At 34.8% G+C, this 24513-nt stretch overlaps 1 protein-coding gene and 2 non-coding genes across 3 annotated transcripts; all 3 read left to right on the top strand.

Annotated features, from left to right (window-relative positions):
* The first annotated feature begins 5265 nt into the window (after nucleotides 1-5265).
* Nucleotides 5266-9000, top strand: COX7C (cytochrome c oxidase subunit 7C). The gene is made up of 3 exons (XM_074282140.1): nucleotides 5266-5480; nucleotides 8258-8396; nucleotides 8902-9000. Exons 1-2 carry the CDS (start codon nucleotides 5406-5408, stop codon nucleotides 8372-8374), a joined length of 192 nt encoding a protein of 63 aa, XP_074138241.1. The 5' UTR covers nucleotides 5266-5405; the 3' UTR covers nucleotides 8375-8396; nucleotides 8902-9000.
* Nucleotides 6404-6465, top strand: LOC141552364 (small nucleolar RNA Z39). Its single transcript, XR_012485158.1, has one exon. It is a non-coding gene; the product is annotated as a small nucleolar RNA Z39 (small nucleolar RNA).
* On the top strand, nucleotides 8641-8704 carry LOC141552365 (small nucleolar RNA Z39). Its single transcript, XR_012485159.1, has one exon. It is a non-coding gene; the product is annotated as a small nucleolar RNA Z39 (small nucleolar RNA).
* Nucleotides 9001-24513: the final 15513 nt, after the last annotated feature.

The raw sequence follows: 24513 nt of genomic DNA, 5'->3' as shown, positions 1-24513 counted from the left end.
TATGCCAATAAATTTGATAACTTAAGTGAAATGGATGACTTTCTCCAAAAATATAGGCTCCCTAGATTAACAGAGGAGGAGATAAATTGCTTAAATAGTCCCATTTCAGAAAAAGAAATAGAACAAGCTATTAATCAACTCCCCAGGAAAAAATCCCCAGGGCCAGATGGATTCACATGTGAATTCTACCAAACATTTAAAGAACAATTAGCCCCAATGTTATATAAATTATTTGAAAAAATAGGGGATGAAGGAGTCCTACCAAACTCCTTTTATGACACAGACATGGTACTGATACCTAAACCTGGTAGATCGAAAACTGAGAAAGAAAATTATAGACCAATCTCCTTAATGAATATTGATGCTAAAATCTTAAATAAGATATTAGCAAAAAGACTTCAGAAAATCATCTCCAAGATAATACACTATGATCAAGTAGGATTTATTCCAGGAATGCAGGGCTGGTTTAATATTAGGAAAACTATTAATATAATTGACCATATTAATAATAAAATTAATAAGAACCATATGATCATCTCAATAGATGCAGAAAAAGCATTTGACAAAATCCAACATCCATTCCTACTAAAAACTCTTGAGAGTATAGGAATAAATGGATTATTCCTTAGAATAATCAGGAGTATATATTTAAGACCGTCAGTAAGCATAATATGCAATAGAAATAAACTGCAACCTTTCCCAGTAAGATCAGGAGTGAAACAAGGTTGCCCACTATCACCATTACTATTCAATATAGTACTAGAAACGCTAGCCTCGGCAATAAGAGCCGAGAAAGAGATTCAAGGAATTAGAGTAGGAAATGAGGAAATCAAACTATCACTTTTTGCAGATGACATGATGGTATACTTAGAGAACCCCAAAGACTCTGCTAAAAAGCTACTAGAAATAATTCAAAATTTCAGCAAAGTGGCAGGATACAAAATAAATCCACATAAATCCTCGGCATTTTTATATATCACTAACAAAATGCAACAGCAAGAGATACAAAGAGAAATTCCATTCCAAACAAATGTTGAGAGTATAAAATATTTGGGAATCCATCTACCAAAGAAAAGTCAGGAATTATATGAGAAAAATTACAAAACACTTGCCACAAAAATAAAATCAGATTTAAATAATTGGAAAGACATTCAGTGCTGGTGGATAGGCCGAGCGAATATAATAAAGATGACAATACTCCCCAAACTAATCTATTTATTTAGTGCTATACCAATCAGACTCCCAAGAAACTATTTTAATGACCTAGAAAAAATAACAACAAAATTCATATGGAAGAATAAAAGGTCAAGAATTGCAAGGGAACTAATGAAAAAAAACTCAGAGGAAGGTGGTTTAAGTGTACCTGATCTAAAGCTATATTATATAGCAGCAGTCACCAAAACCATTTGGTATTGGCTACGAAATAGACCGGTAGATCAGTGGAATAGATTAGATACAAAGGACAAAAAAGGGTACATCTATAGCAATCTAATTTTTGACAAACCCAAAGATCCCAACATTAGGGATAAAAATTCATTATTCGGAAAAAACTGTTGGGAAAACTGGAAATTAGTATGGCAGAAATTAGATATGGATCCACACTTAACACCATATACCAAGATAAGATCAAAATGGGTCCATGATTTAGGCATAAAGAGGGAGATAATAAATAGATTAGAGGAACAGAGGATAATCTACCTCTCAGACTTGTGGAGGAGGAAGGAATTTATGACCAGAGGAGAACTAGAGATCATTATTGATCATAAAATAGAAGATTTTGATTACATCAAACTAAAAAGTTTCTGTACAAATAATACTAATGCAAACAAGATTAGAAGGGAAGTAACAAATTGGGAAAATATTTTTAAAAACAAAGGTTCTGACAAAGGTCTCATTTCCAAAATATATAGAGAACTGACCCAAATTTATAAGAAACCGAACCATTCTCCAATTGATAAATGGTCAAAGGATATGAACAGACAATTCTCAGAGGAAGAAATTGAAACTATATCCACTCACATGAAAGAGTGTTCCAAATCACTACTGATCAGAGAAATGCAAATTAAGACCACTCTGAGATACCACTACACACCTGTCAGATTGGCTAAGATGACAGGAACAAATAATGACAAATGTTGGAGGGGATGTGGGGAAACTGGGACACTAATACATTGCTGGTGGAGTTGTGAAAGAATCCAGCCATTCTGGAGAGCAATCTGGAATTATGCCCAAAAAGTTATCAAACTGTGCATACCCTTTGACCCAGCAGCGCTACTACTGGGATTATATCCCAAAGAAATACTAAAGAGCGGAAAGAGACATATATGTGCCAAAATGTTTGTGGCAGCTCTTTTTGTTGTAGCTAGAAACTGGAGGATGAATGGATGTCCATCAGTTGGAGAATGGTTGGGTAAATTGTGGTATATGAAGGTTATGGAATATTATTGCTCGGTAAGAAATGACCAGCAGGAGGAATATAGAGAGGCCTGGAGAGACTTAAATCAACTGATGCTGAGTGAAATGAGCAGAACCAGAAGATCACTGTACACTTCAACAACAATACTGTATGAGGATGTATTCTGATGGAAGTGGAAATCTTCAACATAAAGAAGATCCAACTCACTTCCAGTTGATCAATGATGGACAGAGGTAGCTGCACCCAGAGAAGAAACACTGGGAGGGGAATGAAAATTGTTAGCACTAATATCTGTCTGCCCAGGTTGCATGTACCTTCGGATTCTAATGTTTATTGTGCAAAAAGAAAGTGATATTCGCACACATGTATTGTACCTAGACTATATTGTAACACATGTAAAATGTATGGTATTGCCTGTCGTCGGGGGGAGGGAATAGAGGGAGGGGGGGTAAACTGGAAAAATGAATACAAGGGATAATATTAAAAAAAAAAAAAAAAAAGAAAAGAAAAGATGGGAACAATAAAACACTGTTGGTTAAAAAAAAAATAAAGTTTGCTCTTGGTCAATAAAAAAAAAAAAAAAAAAAAAAAAAAAAAAAAAGTATAGAGAGAGAGAATAAAGAAGAAGTCTGAAGCTGGAGTATATCCAGTTAGGATTCAGGATATTAATGATCTAGTGAAAAAGACTGAGGTATAGCGCTCAGTATTTTATATTTGATGAAAGTAAGAGAGTTCCTGGAATTAATTCTGACAGTCAAAATTGTGCTTAAAAAAAATCACTTTGGCATCTGAGTGGAGTTTGGATTCTAGGGAGGAGACAACAAAGAAATACAAAGCAGAAAACTATTGAAATTGCCCAGGTATGGGGTGAAAACTAAGACATGAGGGTGCTATCAAAGTTGCCAACTGAGTGACTAGTGTCACTAAAGTGACAGTCAACATTGAATCTGGGCGTGGAGGGAATGGGAGAGTGAGTTGGGGAGGGTAAAACTAAGGCCCTTGTACACATTAAGTTTGAGATGCTTATAGCACATTTAGTTTGTGTCAGGATCTCCACACCAAGACCACCCCTCTCTTTTCATTTCTCTCTTTTTACTATTAGGAGACATCCTGTTTTCCAAAGGTAGGGCCCAGAAAGCAATCTGTGCCCTGAGCTTAGTGTAACAACAATCCTTTACACTCATCCTCTGGATGATCTCAGCCACAGCAAAATCCCAGAATTGGGATTCATTTTTCAAATTTATGCCCCAGTGTCTTGTACACAGTAAGCCTTTAAATGTGTGGATTTATTCTTGTTAATGCTTGTATGAAAGTCTCAAATATATTTTTATTTTTAGCCATTTTTATTGATGTTTTCTTTGTTTTATATCATCATAGTTTTCTCCACTAATACTCTTCATCCCCTCCCCCAAAAGCCATATCTCATAACAAATAGTATTTTTATTTTATTATTTTTTTTTTCCCCCTGAGGCTGGGGTTAAGTGACTTGCCCAGGGTCACACAGCTAGGAAGTGTTAAGTGTCTGAGACTAGATTTGAACTCAGGACCTCCTGAATTCAGGGCTGGTGCTCTATCCACTGCGCCACCTAGCTGCCCACAAATAGCATTTTTAATACAAAAAAAAAAAAAAAAAAAAAGCAAAGAACAGAAATCAACACAATCAATACAATGAAAAATTTCCAAAGAAAGTACAATGTGAAAACAAGTAGACTTCTCCCAACCACAAAAGAGTAGATGACTTGCATATAATTTTTGCAACATCTTCTTTTGATTTGTGTGTGTGGTTGTTCTTTCAGTTTACAGTTATAGTCACAATGTATAATTTTCTTCTGCTTTAGTTCACTCTGCATCAGATATAGCTATATAACTATAGATATATACATATATATGTTTCTCTATTACCACCATCATTTCTTGAGCAGAGTAGTATTCCATTACATTTATGTATGATAATGTTTTAGCTATAATCTAATTCAGTGTTCCTCAAACTTTTTAAATAGGGACCAGTTCACTGTCCCTGCGACACTCACACTCTTGTCTCCGCCCCTCAGCCCATTTGCCATAAAGGGTGAGCTGCATAAACGTCCTCAGGGGCTGCATCTGGCCCGCAGGCCATAGTTTGAGAACCCCTGGTCAAGAGCATATAGACATAGATGTATGTTTATGTGTATATGGGTGTGTATGACAACTATTTTAGCAGAATCAATTTCCTTTGCAATCCTATATTGTTGGTGGTTTTGCACTTAAAAAAACATTCCAGGTGGCAGCTAAGTGGCCCAGTGGATAGAGCACCAGCCCTAAAGTCAGGAGGACCTGAGTTCAAATTTTATCTCAGACACTTAACACTTCCTGGTTGTGTGACCCTGGGCCAGTCACTTAACCTTAAATACCTCAGGAAAAAACAAAAACAAAACCCATTATTCAGAGAAGTGAGTCTATAAGTGTCAAAACAACTTGTCAAAGGGGTCTATCAGGACACTCAAAAATAGCTAATAACACTTGCTTTTATAGGAACTTAATTAAGTTAAGTAGGATGGGAATGTACTTGCAAATATAAGACAGCTTGTGAAAGGGTTCTGAGGTACCGAGAGGAGGTACTCTTAGCTACGTACAATTCTAGTAGAGGAGAAACCCACAAAAGAAAACCAAAAGAAACCCACAAAAATTAGCACAGCACAAACTTAACCCTAATTTGAGGAAGAAGGGTAAGAGCAGTGCGAATATGAACTCAACCAATCACAAAAGGTCCACAAGGGGCCGCCCATGGTAACTTAAGAACTACATTTCCCACAATGCCCTAGACCAGCCACAGCCCGACATTTCCGGCTTTTAGTCACCTTTTCCTTTCCCATACATCCCATCATCCTCCTTGAGCTGCCGCCCGCCCAGGAAGGAGCAAGGTCTGTAGGGAGTAGGCGATTCAGCATATATCTCTTCCTCCTCTGTCGCGGCCTCCCCTGCGGGTGTCGCGTATACCCTCATCAGCGCCATGTTGGGGCAAAGCCTGCGCAGGTTCTCCACCTCCTTGGTTCGCAGAAGCCACTATGAGGAGGGCCCGGGAAAGGTAAATGCGGTCGGAGACCGGGCAAAGGGCGGGAAGGCCTAGGCCCCAGATGTAATGGCTCTCCGCCCTCGGGGAGCCGGAGAAAGTTCTAGGCCCCAGAGCCGCTTAGGCGCCAAACCTGAGAGGAACCGGGAAGGCTCTAGGTCAGTGAATCCCAGATTATACTCCGATCTTGCTGGAGAATTAACTTTGTCACATTATGCAAATCACTTGACCTTGGTTGGGCCTCAGTGACCTTTTTTTTTTTAAAACGAGGCATCGGACTCGGTGACCTTATGCGATCTCTGTCGACTTAAATCTGTGACTTCTTTAAAGCCGTCCTCCCCGTTTTTCTGGACGGTGACACTGAGGCCCTGGGAGAAGACACTTGGCCAAGGTCACACAGAGCCAGGCATAAACGCCCAGTGTGTTGTATTTTATGCCGTACTGTGGAAAAACTTGGGGGAAGACAGCAAGTTGGAGAGTAAAAAAAAAAAAAAAAGCTTTCCTCATTTTGGGCCTTGGTGGGAAAGGTTAAGGTCTAGAAGAAACAAGTCGGAGAAACAAGGCCTACTGAAGGTCATTTAAGTGACTAGGGAACCGGGATTGTAGTTAGAACCCCAGTCATTCTGTTAACAGCATTAAGTCAGATGTAGGGGAAAGTGGATTTGGAGGAAGAGGCCTGTTTTTGACTAAGTCACTTATAACCTGTGTGACCTTGGACCATCCTCTGTGAAGTGAGTAGGCCCATGAAGTCAGGCCTTTGAACAGAAGACTTGTGCCTTTAAGTCTTTGTCCTCATTTCAAGTTATCTTATGTGGAAGGATGGGTTTGGTAACTGAATAGGAAAAGGGCTAATTAATGTCTGTGGCACAGCTAAGTCTACTTTTATATAATAGAATGTAGACCCTTTAATCTTTATTATTTTAATTTTCCTTCTCCTGGTACATGTGATGAGAACCACACAGTATGAAAAACAATGATACTGTAAACGCTTTCTGATGTACCATATACTTAATCTAATTCTTTAAGTTTTTATAAAAGCCATTTTTTAGTATTTTTCAGAGCAGTATTCTAGGCTATTTGGGGGAAGTTGGGAGAGTTGTAGGTATATGGAACCATAATATAGAGGATGCAAATATATGAAAATAACTTAAGATGCATGATTTTTAAAAAGTTAGTGCTGTTTCTTTCAGATTTTGTATATAACGGTTTTAGATGTCATAGTGGGGGGGGGGGGGAAGTTCCCTTTGTAATAATGAAATAAAGGTAGCTGGCCTTGAGACCATGACACAGCTTAAATCTAATGCTCCTTTCAGGAAAGAAATTTAAAACTAATTGAAATTAACTTGGGTAAAATCAAGTCTCTCTTCCCCCTCTACCACTTATCTTTTGCAGAAGTGCCATAATGCTTTCCACCTAGTAAATCCTTCATTTCAGTTCACTTAAATAATCTTCCATGAGATTGGAAATGACAAAATCAATGTACAGCTTAATTGTATTTTTGATTTGTTTTCCCACCCCAAATTAAAGCTCACTTAATGATAGTGTCTAGGTAAGTATCACCCATATTGTACAGAGCAATGATTTATTGCCTGCCTCCAAGTCATGAGTAATTCTTTAGAAAAATAATTTTGAATTGATTTACTCCATTTGAATAAAGCTTGCTATAAATAATATAGTGCAAATAAGATACAGTGTTGCTGAGGGGAGATTACATAAAGGAATAATCAAATATTTACATTTTTTCCACAAATATTCTTTTAAGGTCACAGAATATAAATAAATCTTTCTGGTAATTACTGATTTTTCAACAGATATCTACTATAATTTCTTATCCTGTATATTGTTTATAAAAGGAAAAAAATCCTTTTTGTTAGAGGTCATCTAGTCTAAGACTGCCCCCAACCCAATTGTAATTCCTTCTTAATAGTTTTCTAACAAAATCAACCTTTATTCAAATACCTCCAGATGAGGAAAATTCACTCCTGCTTAAATCAACTCCTTTTAGTTTTTAGACAGCTCTGTGTATGGAAGTTCTTTGTTATAATGAACTGGATTTATCTCCCTGAAATTTTCATTGAGTAATGAGTAATGCATGTACATAAAACAACTTGCAGCTTAAGACTGGTTAATTTTTTAAGGGTTAGTTTAAGTTTAAAACCATACTAAAATCTAAAATATAGCACTGGTTTTCTAGTTCTAGTATTTCTTTTTCATTCTCATTGAAATGTAATTTTAATTCTAGAAATCTTTAAAATTTTTGTGCCTACATGTAAAGTCAAAATTCAAACTTTTATAGCTACTACTGCCCCCATATAGAAAACCTTTCCTTCTACCTAATAATATCTATTCTCTTAATACACATTGGACTTTACCTACCACCTGGTTGTCCAGACTACTTTACCTGAAGTCTTAACCATTACTGCTTTTCCTCTCCCCTCAAATCATATACCTATTATAAAAATGTAGTCTAGCTAACAACGCCCTTCTCTGATCTCTATAAAGCCTCCAATCACTTGATTTTTCTTTTCTCTCCTCCTATAGTACTAATCTGTGTATTGGTCATAGCACTGGAATAACTATTATTTTTGCAAATCTTCTCTCTAAATGTTGGATATGTTCCTGAAAGATAGGTGATATCATAAAGTACATTTGCACATAAACACTAAAGTTTTCTTCATTCTGTAAGAAATTTGTCTTTTATCCAAAATATAGATATTTTTTTGATAACAATTTCTTCCCCCCCCCCTCCACTAATGTACTTATTACTATTTGGATTTTTCTTTTCTTCAAAGAACCTGCCCTTTTCAGTAGAAAACAAATGGCGGTTGCTGGCAATGATGACTGTGTTCTTTGGATCTGGATTTGCTGCACCTTTCTTTATAGTAAGACATCAGCTGCTTAAGAAGTAAACTTCTATATAGAAACCATCAGGTAACTATACTCCTGGTAATCCACCTAGCTGATTACTTATTTCTAAAGAGAAGAATTTCCCCTGGAATCAGTCTTGTAAGAAGCTTTAGTCAGCTCCAGGAGGTCAGAGTGGAGGGGAGAGGCTATGTGGAGATAAGTATTGATCAGTTCAACAATTGGAAGGTTCTCTCAGAAATTATCATAGCATCTCTTCCTCTACTTGGATAGGCCAACCCCTAGAGTTGAACAAAAATTAAGTTTATTGGTACATATGATGTGGCAATTTAGTATGAATGAAACTGTGATACTTGTAAACGCTTTCTGATGTACCAATCATAACTAAATGGATGAGTTTATTGTATATAGAAAGATTGAAGTTATATTTTTTTCTAATTAATAATTATAGGCTGTTACAACTGATGCCTAAAAGCTTGAAACTTAAAAATTAATAATTCTATTGTTCTGTGAAATGAACAGTTATTTGTAAACATGGTTAATTGAAATTCTATGCTTTTTTCCTTCTCAGACTTGAAGTACAACACCCACCTATAAAAGCAGTTTTGAAGAAGGGAGTAAGCAAACTATTTACCATAATATGTCTTTGTAAATAAAAATATTAAATGAATGTTTTGGAGTCATGTTCTTTTATTGGATATACTATTAGGTGGTGTGTTTATTTATCTGACCATTTTGCTGTCGTTTATATCTAAAATGTCTTCTTTAGACTACTTGCTTGTTAATTGTTTCTGCCAAAGTGGGTGACTTGGGCATTAACAGCATTATTCATACAGAATTATAATTTTGGCTATCATATGTTTTAAATGAATGAAAACATTTATCACATACATTTTCTCTACATTACCTCTGAGCTTTTAACTAAATTTTATAACAGAAGTTCTACATATATGAACAACTGTGTCTTTGACTAGAATATCAAGAATTGCTTAATTAATTTAAGCAAATACTTATTTGATTTTATGGAGTGTATGTTCCTGAAACTCTGAAGTCCTCTATTTAAAAACCTTCATTATCTACCCTACCTTCTTATTTCCCATACAAAAGTCCAATTCTCATGACCAATGGTAACCAATATTCAGTCATCAACATAATTTAATAACATCTTTTTCAACTGAAACTACTCCTTTTCCCTCTAGTAACATGTCTCAAGACTTATCCTTTTACCATATCTTCTGGGCCACCAGACACTGTTCATTTTTCTGATTCTTTGGGTTCTTTGTTATTTTCTTATCACTGAAACTGTCAAATTTATTTAAGCTCCTCCTGTGCCTTAAAGGAGCTTGCATTCTATCAGGAGGGAGCTCGTGTGCCCATTTATAAGTTTGCAAAAACTAGGAAATCAGGCAATTTAAGAGGCATTTTAGGTATAAAAAGATATAGAAGAGATATGAAAAGTGAGAAGACCAACTAAGCGTCTAGTTTTTCATAAAGTAGAGCAATATATAAGGCAACCCATTGGAATCATGTAAAGGGCTAGAGTTTGTATTAAACTAGAGAGAAAGATTTGTTGAAGTTTAATGAGTAGTACGATGGTATGGCAACCAGAACCATACTTCAAGAAAAACACTGGAATCTGTCTAGAACTGTTAACAGCATTAAAATCTCTGTACCACTCCTAAAAACAGACTGTCATGCTTTTCATACTTTTTGAAGTACAAATCTTCAACATTGATGTGACTCCTCAGTTAACAAAATGCATCCCTTAGAACTAGCTTGGCAAGCACCTCCATTTTATAGAGGAAAAGAGAAAAGAGGTTGATTTGTCTATAAATAGCTGTTCAATAGATGTCAGATCTAGAATGAGAGTACATCTTATTAGGGCTGTATATCCTGATTTCCTGCTTCTAGAATCCAGAGTTACTTTTAATCTTTTTTGAAAAACTATATCCCCATTATAATCCTGCCATTGTTTTTATTGGATGAAAGTTTTCTGATAGCAGCAGGATACAATAATTAGTTTGTTGAAAGTGTTTCTTCTTGGAGTCATAAAACTATGGAAACTGGCAAGTCTCATACCCTGGGCCTAAAAAAAAGCAATTATGTTAATAAACATTAAAAATACAACCTTTGCATTGCTGTGGTTTCCCCCAACTAGTGTCTGCTATCTTAAAATGTAACATCACTAAGGGCCTATACCAAATTTCCAGAACACATGTATTATATATTAATTTAGAGACTAGTCAACTGTTCTTCAGACTCTTAGAAGCATTCAAGGAACACCAAATCTCTGGAAAAATTAAGATCAACCACAAAAGAAAATATTTTTCTTTAATATTGTTCTATGCGTTTTCATAGGATTGATAGGTTTATGTAATCTCCAAGCTGGAAGAGACCTTAGGCAGCATCAAGGTAAAAACTATATGTCCATTGTAATCCCTACATAGTTTTACCTGGATGAGAATTTTCTGATAGCAGGATATGCTACATTGATTAGTTTGTGTTGAAAAGCCCTGAGTCCAATCCTTGGGTCACATTACCTAAGTGATTTGGAAGTCTCTCAGCATCTCTGGACTTAAATTATCACACTATAAAGTGAGGAGCTTGTAATCCATCAGACTGATTTCTTCCAATTTAAATCTTACTGTAAGGTCATCTAAAACAAGACTTAAGTGGCTATCTTGGTCTCAGTGTATCATCAAAAAGCCTCCCAAAGTATCTTAATGCTAAGGTGAATACTTTTAATTTGCACTCATAGAAATATTTATAACATAATTATGGAGAAAATAAGTTAAACCATTCAAAATGCCTATCAGAAGAATTGCAGAGGGAAAAAAAATCTTTACATTTTCCATTTTTGATAAGAAAATGTGTTTATCATCTACAAACGTATTATTTACATATCAATTAAATTCACACTGTCTACAAATGGTTTAATTATACTAGAATGGAAATTTATAACTGTCAAGCTAAATTACAGGTGAAGTAAAAAACCATCTTACATAATGAAGTCACAGTAATGTACACAATCTATATAAAAATATATTTTTTTTTTTTGTTTTTTAATCTTAATTTGAGAGAAAGAAGAGTTATTTTCATTGAAAAAAATTTTGGGAGCAAGTGTAAGAATTTTGATTTTGTAATTTTAGCATTTTTTAAAAATTTTGAGTTTCAGATTCACATTCCCCCTTTCCTTCACCCACAAAGAAGACAAACCTTATGATATCAATTATAAATTTGAAACCATACAAAACATTTCCATATTAGCCACATTAAAAAAGAAAAAAAAAATTACCAGGAAAATTGTAGATCTGCACTCAGTTCATCAATTCTCTCTGGAGATATTTGAAATTGTTTTTGATTACTATTGATCAGAGAAGTCAAGTCTTTTACAGTCAGCACTACACATTGCTATTATTGTGCACAGTAATTTGATTCTTCTCACTTCATTTTTCATCACTTCATATAAGTTTTTGCCATACTTTTTTTTTTTTTTTCTGAAACTACCCCCCTCATTTTTTATAGTTCAATAGTATTGCATCACTGTCATTCCACAATTGCTGAACATCCCCTCAATTTCCAACCCTTTGCCACCAGCATAAGTTGCTATAAATATTTTTTTAACATATTGGTCCTCTTTCTTTGATCTCTAAGGGTATAGACCTAAAGTGATATTACTGAATCATAAGAGTATGCCTAGTTTTATAGTCCTTTGGACATAGTTCCAGGTCATACTCCAGAATGTTTATTAATATTCCAGTTTACTATTATTCTAGCAGTTCATTAATATACCTGTTTTCCTTTATCCTTTCTAGCAATTTTCATTTCTGATAGGGATGAGGTAGTACTCAGAGTTGTTTTGATTTATTTTTCTCTTATCAATAGTAATTTAGAGTAGGGTTTCTTAGTTTTTTTCCACTCAATTCCTTTTCGCCCAAGAAATTTTTACACAAGCCTAGGTATATAAATATGTAAAATATGTATAAAAATCAAATTTCTACTAATAATAGGTCATAAATTTATTTTAAAACAATTATTTGGTGTACATGTAATTTTGCCATTTATTAAAAAAAGAAAAATTTACAATATTAATGAGATGTATGTGCTTGTTTATTTTTACATGAAAAATTAAAATTCAACAGAATATTTGATACCTTTTACTGTTGACAAATTTTTCATGAACTCAACATTTGGTTATATCACCTCAAATGAGATCATGACCCACAGTTTTAAAAAACTTTGATTTAGAGCTCTTTTTTCTTGTGGCCAGAAGATACCTTTGATTTCTTCTGAAAACTGCCCATTCATTTTGACCATTTATCAATTATGGAATAGCTCTCATTAAGTGTAAATTTGACTCAGGTCACCATTTTTTTTGTTTGTTTTGCTGAGGCAATTGGGGTTAAGTGATTTGCCTAGCATCACATAGCTAGGAAGTGTTAAGTGTCTGAGACCAGGTCTGAACTCAGGTCCTCCTGACTTCAGCTCTGGTGCTCTATCCCACTGTGTCACCTAACTGCCCCTTCAGTTCACCATTCTTGAGAAACTAGTCCTTTATCAGAAAAACTTGCTGTAAAATTTATCTCTTTCAAATTAAAGGAATTGTTATTTTTGCATTGTCTAAGATATGATAGCCACCCTTCCCTTCACTTCAACTGAAGCATAATATACTCTACTCCATTTCAGCTCTGTATGTCCAAAATGTCTCTTATACACAAAATATTATCGGATTCTGGTTTCTAATCCATTCTGATATGTGCTTCTGTTCAGTAGACTAGTTCATCCCATTCACATTCACACATTATGGTAATTAACTACATTCCCTTCATCCCATTTTTTAAAAATCCTCTTTTTAATCCTGCCCCTCTTCAAAAATCTGTAATGCCTTTAATCACTACTTCCTTCATTCTCCCCTCTCCTTTGTAATTCTCCTTTCTCCCAATATCTCATCCTCCTCCATTTTTATCTCCCTATTTAGTAAGATTTCTATACCCAACTGAGTGAATATATGTGACTATATATATATATATATATATATATATATATATATACACACATATATATATATATATTCTTCTTTCAACCAATTTCTATGAGAATAAAGTTGCACCCCTCCCCAGTTTCCCTACCACTAAAAAAGCTGTTCATGACTCTTTTACATAAGAAAATTTGTCGCATTCTACCACTTCTTTCTGCCTTCTCCCAAAACATCTCTCCTCACTCCTACACTCTTTATTTAGAGATTATTCCAACATAATTGACTTACTCCCATGTCCTCTGTCAATAAAGATTCCTAGTTGCCTTTGTAATAATAATATTCTTAAGACTAGCCTATTCCTAACTACCCTAGTAATGATAATGTTCTTCAGATTAATACCATCATTTCTCTATGTAGGAATGTAAACAGTTTGATTTTGAGATCTTATGATTACTCTTTCATTCTTTTTCTTGGGTCGTCTATTTAAATACCAGATTTTATATTCAGCTCTATTTTGTATTTCTTTTTTTTTTCCTCATCAGGCATGCTTAGAAATCCTCTATTTCATTAAATACCCATTTTTCTTCCTCAAAGGATTATACCCAGTTTTGCTGACTAGATGATTTTTGGTTGTAACCCTAGCTCCTTTGCTCTCTGTGAGGCGTTGCATTTTTCCTTTGCACACTTTTACATTACTGTCTTTTAAGTTTATGTCTTGCTCTTTGCTGTCATAGCAACTTTTTATAGTCAATTTTTATTGATGGTGGTGGTGGTGTTTGCTCATTTTCCCAGCCTATTTTTTTTTTTTTTTGAACTTTATGTTTACTTTGAACATTATGTTAAAATTGAGAGTGAGGAGCTTTAAGCTTTTTCTTGCTTCTATTTTCAGTTAGTTCTGGGAATCTGCAAGTATTTAGTGCTTCCAAGATGGTATGATCCTAGGAAAAGTATGGTCACTGTTCCAGCCTGTGTTCTTGTCTTTTTTTAAGAAGTGCCTCACTAGCCCTGTACCCGCAAGTACTTGTACTCCTCTTGGACCTGGAATTGTGTTCAGATTCCTTGCTATCCTGCAGCCACAAATGCTAGCACTGTTCTTATCTGGGGAATTGTGACCATGGCTCCTGTTGCTTTGTACTTGATCCCAAACTCTCTTGTCTGCCTTGTAATGACAATCAGAAACTACTTTTGGACAATAGAGTTACCAATTAGCATTAGCTAAACCTAGTGCCAGCAAAGGGTCCCCGTAATTTCTGACTGTTGAGGGCCACAGTTAGTGGGAATTCTGGGCAAGGTATAAGACCCTGCAGCTCAATAAGGAACCCTGCTGAGGTATCTGGTTTGCCTCTCCATTTCCCCTAAGGCTGTCTTGGTCTTCCTGAGAAGTCAGGGGGTGGGACCACTTGCTTATTTGAAGCAGAGCTATAATGAAGTGGGAAACTCTTGTCCATAATAATAAGTTGGTGCATCCACAGTACTCCATGATTATAGGATATACAAAATGGAAAGCTGCATATACATATATATATATATATATATATATATGTAGGCTATCCTATCTTAAACTGTCTTAGGCTGGAAAAATTTTCCCCTCTAATCTTTTTCTTGAGTCTGTCACTTTAACATTTTATTTGAAGTGTTATTTTTAAAGTTTACAGGGCATTATTGAAAGACTTCAGTTGGATCCCCACCTATCTTCCATCATGTTGGCTCTGCCAAGTTTAAGAACTTTAAGTCTCTAATGACTAAATTCAAGAAGAAAAAATTAGAGCAATGGGGAAAAGTTCATATCACATTTTCCATGTCCCTTGTACCTTCAGTTTATACTGGTAGAAATCTTAGCAATAGAACATTTTGTTTTCACTTCTAAAACCTGGGATTCTCAAGAAAATTATACATTACCAAAGACACCTACCTTAGAATTTACATTTAGAAAGACTTTGCAGCTAACGATTTAGAGTTCCTTTTTAATCATACTTAATTAAGTAATAAAGCATCCTCAAGGCTGGGTGTTTGTTTTAGCATTTTATGGGAAGACTTTTAGTTGATCCTGTCTCCAAAGATATCAAATCTAATTTATAGTAGAGAGTGTGTGCAGGATGTCAGTAAAGTAACTGCTCAAGTTTCCCATCCATAAATCAATTAATCAATAAACATTTATTAAAAGTTTAAGTGGCTAAACCATGGAATAAAATGATGGTAACCACATAGCATCTCCTGTACCAGAATAAAGGAGGCTTTTGCAATAATCACCAAATTTATCAAATTTCAAGTTTTGTTTTCTTTACCTTTTTATTTGTAAATATAACTTCTGTCAAATTACATGATTGGTGTAGGCTGGGAATCTGCTACAAGAGTTGTTTTATATGACTTTACTCTCTTATTCTGTGTGTGTGTGTGTGTGTGTGTGTGTGGATTAGAAGAAAGGGAACTAGGCATAGAGGAAAGAAACAGCTAAGAGGCTGCACTTGTGATAAATACAAGGGACACTCGTTTATTAAATTTTTTTGTTAAATATTTACAATCATAGTTGGCCTGTGACCAAGTAGGGCTTTAGTCCTAGTGGCCAAGGGGAACATTATAATGGCCTAGGAGGCTTCTTTCAGATTTACACAATCTGAATTATCCTAGGTCAGGTCTGACCCCCCAAAAAAGTCAGGGTTTTTCTTACTCCGTATTCAAAGCAAAATTGTGAGGAAAACTTTACAACTAAACTCATCTAATCCAATTCATTGGGTAGACTGAAGTAGGATAGTCACATTATGACACCAGTAACTCCCTTTTGCCAAATTTCAAGTTTTGTTTTCTTTGCTTTTTTACTTGTAAATAAAACTTTCTTTTATAACACATTGCATCATTGGTTGTTGATGGGGAATCTCTGCTAAAGTGTTATTGGTATGATCTTATTCTGTGTGTGTGTGTGTGTGTGTGTGTGTGTGTGTGTGTGTGTGTTTGTGTGTGTATAAATGTGTTATTAGAGGAAGGGAGCTAGGCAGAGAGGAAAGAAATTCAGCCAGGAGGATGCACCTGTGTTGAATGTAAGGGACATGTCTTTAGAAAGGCATTTAAATTTTGTACTCTGTAGTTTAATAATTTCCATCCTCACTAGGCATTTGTAACAGCTTGTTTATATTTGCAGAGGGGTATGGACAGAAAAGTGATCACCAATAAGAATTTTAGCAAAGTAGTTGGAATCCATAATCATTAGTTCCAAGCACCCATCTTTAGGATCAAATAGAATAATATATAAGTACTTTGCAGGCCCTCCAGTTCTTAAGTATCAGTTCTTAATGTTATTATTATTCTGGTTTTTGAGGATACTACTTGAGGTATCCACACTTCAGACAGAAGTTCCACTTGAGTTATATTGGCTGTTTTGAGTGTCTTATAACACTTATAATTTTTAAGGTCTTAAATCTCTCACACAATCACATGTAAATTTTGGCAATTTCTTTTTTTTTTTTTTTTTTTTTTTGAGGGGTTAAGTGACTTGCCCAGGGTCACACAGCTAGGAAGTGTTAAGTGTCTGAGACCAGATTTGAGCTCAGGTCCTCCTGAATTCAGGGCTGCTACTCTATCCACTGCGCCACTTAGCTGCCCAAATTTTGGCAATTTCTAATGTTTCAGATTTAATACAAAACTCAGAAAATAATAATAGGAAACAATTTCTAGCAAATACACACATGCATGCAGTAGGACAGTAAAGAGAATCACTTTTGCAGTTGAATATTCTAATTTGCAAGTGTGGAATTTACCATGTTACAGAAGAAAATTTTATATGAAAATTAAAAGAGCAAGGAAAACAAAACTGAAAGTTGTATATGGTTATTATTCATCCCAAAGAGCTAAATAAATACCCATTATCACTTAGCATTGTTAAATAGGAAGGTAAGACAGTAGGAGAACTCTCAGTGAGGTATAAGACCTTGAAGCCCAGAGGGAACCTGCTGACAATGTCTGGTTTGACTTCCCATCTCCCCTTGGGGGGGTGTCAGCCTTCCTGAGAAGTCTGGGGGCATGACAATCTGTGTTCTACTTGAAACCTAGACACTTACATTAAAAGAGGCGTTTACATATCAATAGCATGTGGGTCCCTTCCTTCTTCATTCCTTCACTAAGACCAAGGACTTGGGATGGTCCAGAGATCCTGGAGAGAGCTAGTCTGCACTGTTTATTTTGGCACCCAAACTTGGGGGTTCTAGAAAGCACACTATGCAAAACTTCAAATGGACAAATCATTCAAAGCAGGAGGAGAAACTTTACCACCACTTAAGTGAGTAATAAGTTTGATTGGAGTTGAGGGGGAAGGGTGATTTGCCTCTGTGGGATCACCTAACATTTTGAAAAGATATTTGGCTCTTTCTTTTTAAAGAAGTAGATCAAATTACCAAGTATTTCCAATTTTCATGAAATAGATTAATTTTGTGTTATATCTAGGAAATGCAATTTTTAAAATATTTTTTTTCAAAATCCTTTTGGATGTATTTTTATTTAAGCATGTGTTAGTGGAAATTCAATTTAATGGATATTGAAGACTTTTAACTTTAAAAGTATTTTTCAGAGTTATTTAGAAGATATTACTTATGCCCCTATTAAATTAAATTATATATTCATCCTGCAATTAATCATCATGTCTTTGTTAGTTTGTTTTCTTTAACTTAGCTTTCACATCCATGCCTTCTTCTCAGCTTCTACTATAACCACTATTATTCAGGCCCTCCTATTTTTTGAGCCTAGATTTTTAATATCCTTTTTTCATTTTTTTAATTAAATATTTATAATTATAGTTGACCTGTGACCAAGGAAAACTTTAGTCCTAGTGGCCAAGGGGACTATCAGAGTGGTCTAGAGGGCCCCTTCTCCAGATTTACACAGGCCTGAATTCATGTGAGTCAGGTCTAACGCCAAAAAAGTGAGTCAGGGTTTTTTTTTTTTTTTTTTTTTTTTTTTTATTTATTTTTTTAACTAACTAGTTAGAAGAGAAATGTAGGAAAATATCTAAAACTAAGCTTAAACATTGATCATGGCTGGGATCTCCACTAAAGGGAGTGACAAGCTTTCTTCTAATTAAGATAATCATTGTACAAGGTTAATATGGAGTAAAGAACAATTTTTTATTTTCTCTATCACAGAAAATTTTTTTCCTTTTTTAAAATTAATTTTATATTTATTTTTAAATTAATTTTATAATTATAAAAAACATTTTTTGACAGTACATATGCATGAGTAATTTTTTTATAACATTATCCCTTATATTCATTTTTCCAAATTTTCCACTCCCTCCCCTAGATGACAGGCAATCCCATATATTTTACATGTGTTACAGTATAACCTAGATACAATATATGTGTGTAAATACAATTTTCTTGTTGCACGTTAAGAATTGGATTCTGAAGGTATAAGTAACCCTGGGTAGAAAAAATAGTACTAACCGTTTACATTCAATTTCCAGTGTTCCTTCTCTGGGTGTACTTGTTTCTGTCCATCATTGATCAACTGGAAGTGAGTTGGATCTTCTTTATATTGAAGATATCCACTTCCATCAGAATATATCTTCATACAATATTGTTGTTGAAGTGTATAGTGATCTTCTGGTTCTGCTCATTTCACTCAGCATCAGTTCATGTAAGTCTCTCCAAACTTCTCTGTATTCATTCTTCTGGTCATTTCTTACAGAGCAATAATATTCCATAATATTCATATACCAAAATTTACACAACCATTCTCCAATTGTTGGACATCCATTCATTTTCCAGTTTCTAGCCACTACAAAAAGAGCTGCCACAAATATTTTGGCACATGCAGGTCCCTTTCTGCTCTTTAGTATTTCTTTGGGATATAAGCCACTGCTGGATCAAAGGGTATGCACAGTTTGATAACTTTTTGGACATAGTTCCAAATTGCTCTCCAGAATGGCCGGATTCTTTCACAATTCCACCAACAATGCATTATTGTCCCAGTTTTCCCACATCCCCTCCAAAATTCACCATTATTTGTTCCTGTCATCTTATCCAATCTGACAGGTATGTAGTGGTGTCTTAATTTGCATTTCTCTGATCAGTAGGGATTTGGAACAGTCTTTCATATGAGTGGATATAGTTTCAATTTCATCATCTGAGAATTGTCTGTTCATATTCTTTGACCATTTATCAATTGGAGAATGGTTTGATTTCTTATAAATTAGGGTCAGTTCTCTATAGATTTTGGAAATGAGACCTTTATCAGAACCTTTAACTGTAAAAATATTTTCCCAATTTGTTACTCCCCTTCTAATCTTATTTGATTAGTTTTGTTTGTAAAAAATCTTTTTAATTTTATGTAATCAAAATCTTCTATTTTGTGATCAATAATGATCTACTTCTCCTCTGGTCATAAATTCCTTTGTCCTCCACAGGTCTGAGAGGTAGACTATCCTCTGTTCCTCTAATCTATTTATGATCTCATTCTTTATGCCTAAATCATGGACCCATTTTGATCTTATCTTGGTATATGATATTAAGTGTGGATCCATATCTAATAACTTTTTATTAGAATTTCTGGGGTTCTCTAAGTATACCATCATATCATCTGCAAAGAGTAACAGTTTGATTTCCTCATTACCTACTCTTCTTCCTTTAATCTCTTTCTCGACTCTTATTGTGGAAGCTAGCATTTCTAATATAATATTGAATAATAATGCTGATAGTGGACAACCTTGTTTCACTCCTGATCTTACTGGGAAGGGTTCCAGTTTATCTCTATTAGATATTATGCTTACTGATGGTCTTAAATATATGCTCCTGACTATTTTAAGGAATAGTCCATTTATTCCTATACTCTCAAGTGTTTTTAGTAGGAATGGATATTGTATTTTATCAAATGCTTTTTCTGCATTTATTGAGATGATCACATAATTTTTATTAATTTGATTATTAATATGGTCAATGATACTAATACTTTCCCCGATATTAAACCAGCCCTGCATTCCTGGTATAAATCCTACTTGATCATAGTGTATTACCCTGGGGATGCTTTTCTGAAGTCTTTTTGCTAATATCTTATTTAAGATTTTAACATCAATATTCATTAAGGAAATTGGTCTATAGTTTTCTTTCTCAGTTTTCAATCTACCTGGTTTAGGTATCAGTACCATGTCTGTGTCATAAAAAGAGTTTGGCAGGACTCCTTCATCCCCTATTTTTTCAAATAGTTTATATAAATAACATTGGGCTAGTTGTTCTTTAAATGTTTGGTAGAATTCACATGTAAATCCATCTGGTCCTGGGGAATTTTTCCTGGGGAGATGATTAATAGCTTGTTCTATTTCTTTTTGTGAAATGGGACTATTTAAGCAGTTTACCTCCTCTCCTGTTAATCTAGGAAGCCTATATTTTTGGAGGTAGTCATCCATTTCACTTAAATTATCAAATTTATTGTCCTAAAGTTGGGCAAAGTAACTCCTTATTATTTCTCTAATTTCCTCTTCATTGGTGGAAAGATCCCCCTTTTCATTTGTAAGACTAACAATTTGATTTTCCTCTTTCCTTTTTCTGATCAGATTTACCAAAAGTTTATCTGTTTTATTGGCTTTTTCATAAAACCAACTCTTACTTTCATTTATTAATTCAATAGCTTTTTTACTTTCAATATTATTGATTTCTCCTTTTAATTTTAGAATTTCAAGTTTAGTTCTTGGTTGGGGGGTTTTAATTTGGTCTTTTTCTAGCTTTTTAAGTTGCAGGCCCAATTTATTAATATTCTCTTTCTCTATTTTATTCAAGTAAGGCTCTAAAGAGATAAAATTTCCCCTTATTACCACTTTAGCTCCATCCCACAAATTTTGGTAGGATGTCTCATCATTGTCATTATCTTGGGTGAAATTATTAATTGTTTCTACAATTTGCTGTTTCATCCAGTCATTCTTTAAGATGAGATTATTTAGTTTCCAATTACTTTTTGGTCTATTTACCCCTAACTTCTTATTGAATGTAGTTTTTAGTGCATTGTGATCTGAGAAGAAATTTACTATTTCTGCCTTCCTCCATTTAATTTTGAGATCTTTATGTCCCAATATATGGTCAATTTTTGTATACGTTCCATGAACTGCTGAGAAGAAAGTATACTCCTTTCTATCACTATTCAGTTTTCTCCAAAGGTCTATCATACTTAGTTTTTCTAATGTTGTATTTACCTCTTTAATTTATTTCTTATTTGTTTTGTGGTTTGATTTATCTAATTCTGAGAGTGCAAGGTTGAGATGTCCCACTATTATAGTTTTGCTGTCTGTTTCTTCTTGCAACTCTCTTAACTTTTCCTTTAGGAAGTTAGATGCTATACTACTTGGTGCATATATGTTTAGTATTGATATGGCTTCATTGTCTATGCTACCTTTTATCAGGATATAGTTTCCTTCCTTATCTCTTTTAATTAGATCAATTTCTGCTTTTGCTTGATCTGAGATAAGGATGGCTACCCATGCTTTTTTGGCTTCACCTGAGGCATAATAGATTCTGCTCCAACCTTTTACCTTTACTCTGTATGTATCTCCCTGCTTTAAGTGTGTTTCCTGTAAACAACATATTGTAGGGTTCTGATTTTTGATCCAGTCTGCTATCAGCCTCCATTTAATGGGAGAGTTCATCCCATTCACATTTACAGTTAAAATGACTAAATCTGTATTTCCTGCCATCATATTATCCCCTGATTATGCTTTTTCCCCTTGTCCCCCCTGAACCCCCCCCCAGTATTTAATTTATAGACCCCACTTGTGACACACAGCCCTCCCTTTTTAGTATCCCTCCCCCCTCCTTTTAATTCCCTTCCCCTTTCTTGTACCCTTCCCTCATTCCCCTTTTCATTTTCCCTTTTCCTCTCCCCCCTTATATTGAGATGAGAAAGAATTCTCTGAAAAACAAATATGTCAATTATTTACTCTTTGAGCCTACTCTGATGAGAGTAAGATTCATACAATGTTTCTCCCCTTCTCTAAATTCCCTCAGATGTGGTAGATTTTCTATGCCTCTTCCTGGGATGTAGTTTCCCTCTTTTTATCTCTCCTTTTCCTTTATCTGATACTATCTCCTTCCCTTTACTACTTCCCTTTTTTTAAATGTTACATCAGTAAAATCAAATTATCCATGTGGACTTTCTTTATATCCACAACAGAGATACAGTTCTCAAGAGTTCTTTTTACCTTTTTCTGCTTCTCTTCAGTCTTATGGATGTAGATCAAATTTTTTGTTTGTCTGTTTTTTTTTTTTTTTTCCTTAGAAACAAATGGAATTCCTCTGTTTCATTAAATGACCATCTTTTTCCATGGAAGAAAATGCTAAACTTAGCTGGGTAGTTTATTCTTGGTTGCAATCCTTGTTCTTTTGCCTTTCAGAATATCAGGTTCCAGGCCCTTCGATCCTTTAATGTGGAGGCAGCCAGATCTTTGGTGACCCTTATTGTGGCACCTTGATATTTGAATTGTTTTTTCTTAGCTGCTTGTAATGTTTTTTCCTTAGTTTGGTAGTTCTGCAGCTTAGCCACAATGTTCCATGGAGTTCTTTTTTTAGGGTCTTTTTCAGAAAGTGTTCAATGAATTCTTTCAATGCCTATTTTCCCTTCTGTTTCTATTATCTGTGGACTGTTCTCTTTGATGATTTTCTGTAAAATAAAATCTAGGCTCTTTTTTTCATCATAATTTTCAGGAAGTCCTATGATCCTCAGATTATCTCTCCTAGATCTATTTTCCAGATCTATAGATTTTCCCAGTAAATATTTGACGTTATTCTCCATCTTTTTATTTTATTTTATTTGGTTTTGTTTTATTTGACTGATTCTTGGTTTCTCAATGAATCATTCATTTCTGTTTGTTCAGTCCTGATTTTTAATGTTATTTTCTTCATTCACATTTTTTAGTTCTTTTTGTATATGTCCAATTGAATTTTTAAATGATTTTGCTCTGTTGATTTTTTTTTCATTTAAGTAATTTTTTTTTAATGAGTTATTTTCTTTTTCCAAATCACAAATCCTACTTTCTTGGGAATTTTTTATCTTTTCCAATTCAGAAATCCTACTTTCCTGTGATTTTTAAACCTTTTCTAATTCACAAATGTTGTTTCCCTGTACCTTCTGTGAATTCTTTATTTTTTCCAACTCAAATTTCAGTACATTCTTATTCTCTATCATAGCTTCTCTTTCCTTTCCCCATTTTTCTTCAAACTCTCTTAACTTTTTAATAGTATCTTCTAGGAGAGAGTTATGTGATGGGAGGCAGGTATCATTCACCTTTACGGTGTTATCTGGAGACTCTCTGCTGTTAGCCTCCTCTGGGTTGGATACCCATTCTTTCTCTGTATAGAAGGTGTCAATCATTCTTTTCAGCTTCTTACTCATTGTTAATGCTCTGTGGGAGGTCTGCTCTTGGGGTAAAAAATTTATCAGCTTCCTCCCAGACTAGGGGTAGAATGCAACAACCCTGTGCCTGGGCTAACAGAGAGCTCTGAGAGAGAGTTCCCCTCCCCCCTCCCCAGAAATCCCTCAGAGGTGGTTAGCACGGCTGTCCTGCGAGGAGTGTCCAGTGTCTATCACAGGAAATTGCTTGAAACAGAAGCAACTCAAAAATGAGCATTACCTAATACAGACAGGGAAAAAAACAGATATATTATTTACATATTCCCAAAAGTCTTATAAACTTTATGGAATACTGAACAGCTGCTTCACATTTTCTCTAACCTGCTGAGAAATTCACAGGGTCCAGATTTCCTAAAAAGCCCCCAAATGATTTGATGAATCTTGAGTCCTTCTACCATATATCCGTCCTAGTATAAGCAATGTACTACTCCAAGAAATACTGCTGTTTTAGGAATAATTTCTTCTTCTGAAGCTGGTACTCCAATTCAAACACACAAGGTTTACATCATATAAATGTCCATTTGTCAATTTGTTACTTACTGGTCTTTATTCAGGAAAGGAAAGGAAAGAAAAATAAATAAATAAATAAATCAGAAGGCAGCAGCCAGGGATTCAGGTTTACTTAAATGACTTGTGCCTCTCATGTTGATGCTGCATCTTTCAAAAAGCCTTAAGAAGGAAAGCAGTTGGATGCATCTCAAAAGAGGTAGGACACAGTCATTTCATCATAGAACACCAGACAGAGGATGTTCCTTCTGACTTGGACCCTATTAATATTGGATACAAGTTGTATATTTTCTCATGAAAAAATTATAGTGCCAGTTGTAT

This window comes from Sminthopsis crassicaudata, chromosome 1, assembly GCF_048593235.1.
Source record: "Sminthopsis crassicaudata isolate SCR6 chromosome 1, ASM4859323v1, whole genome shotgun sequence".
In the NCBI taxonomy this organism is placed as follows: Eukaryota; Metazoa; Chordata; class Mammalia; order Dasyuromorphia; family Dasyuridae; genus Sminthopsis; species Sminthopsis crassicaudata.
The sequence above is the reverse complement of the archived record's forward strand: the minus strand, read 5'-3'. Positions and strand labels throughout refer to the sequence as shown.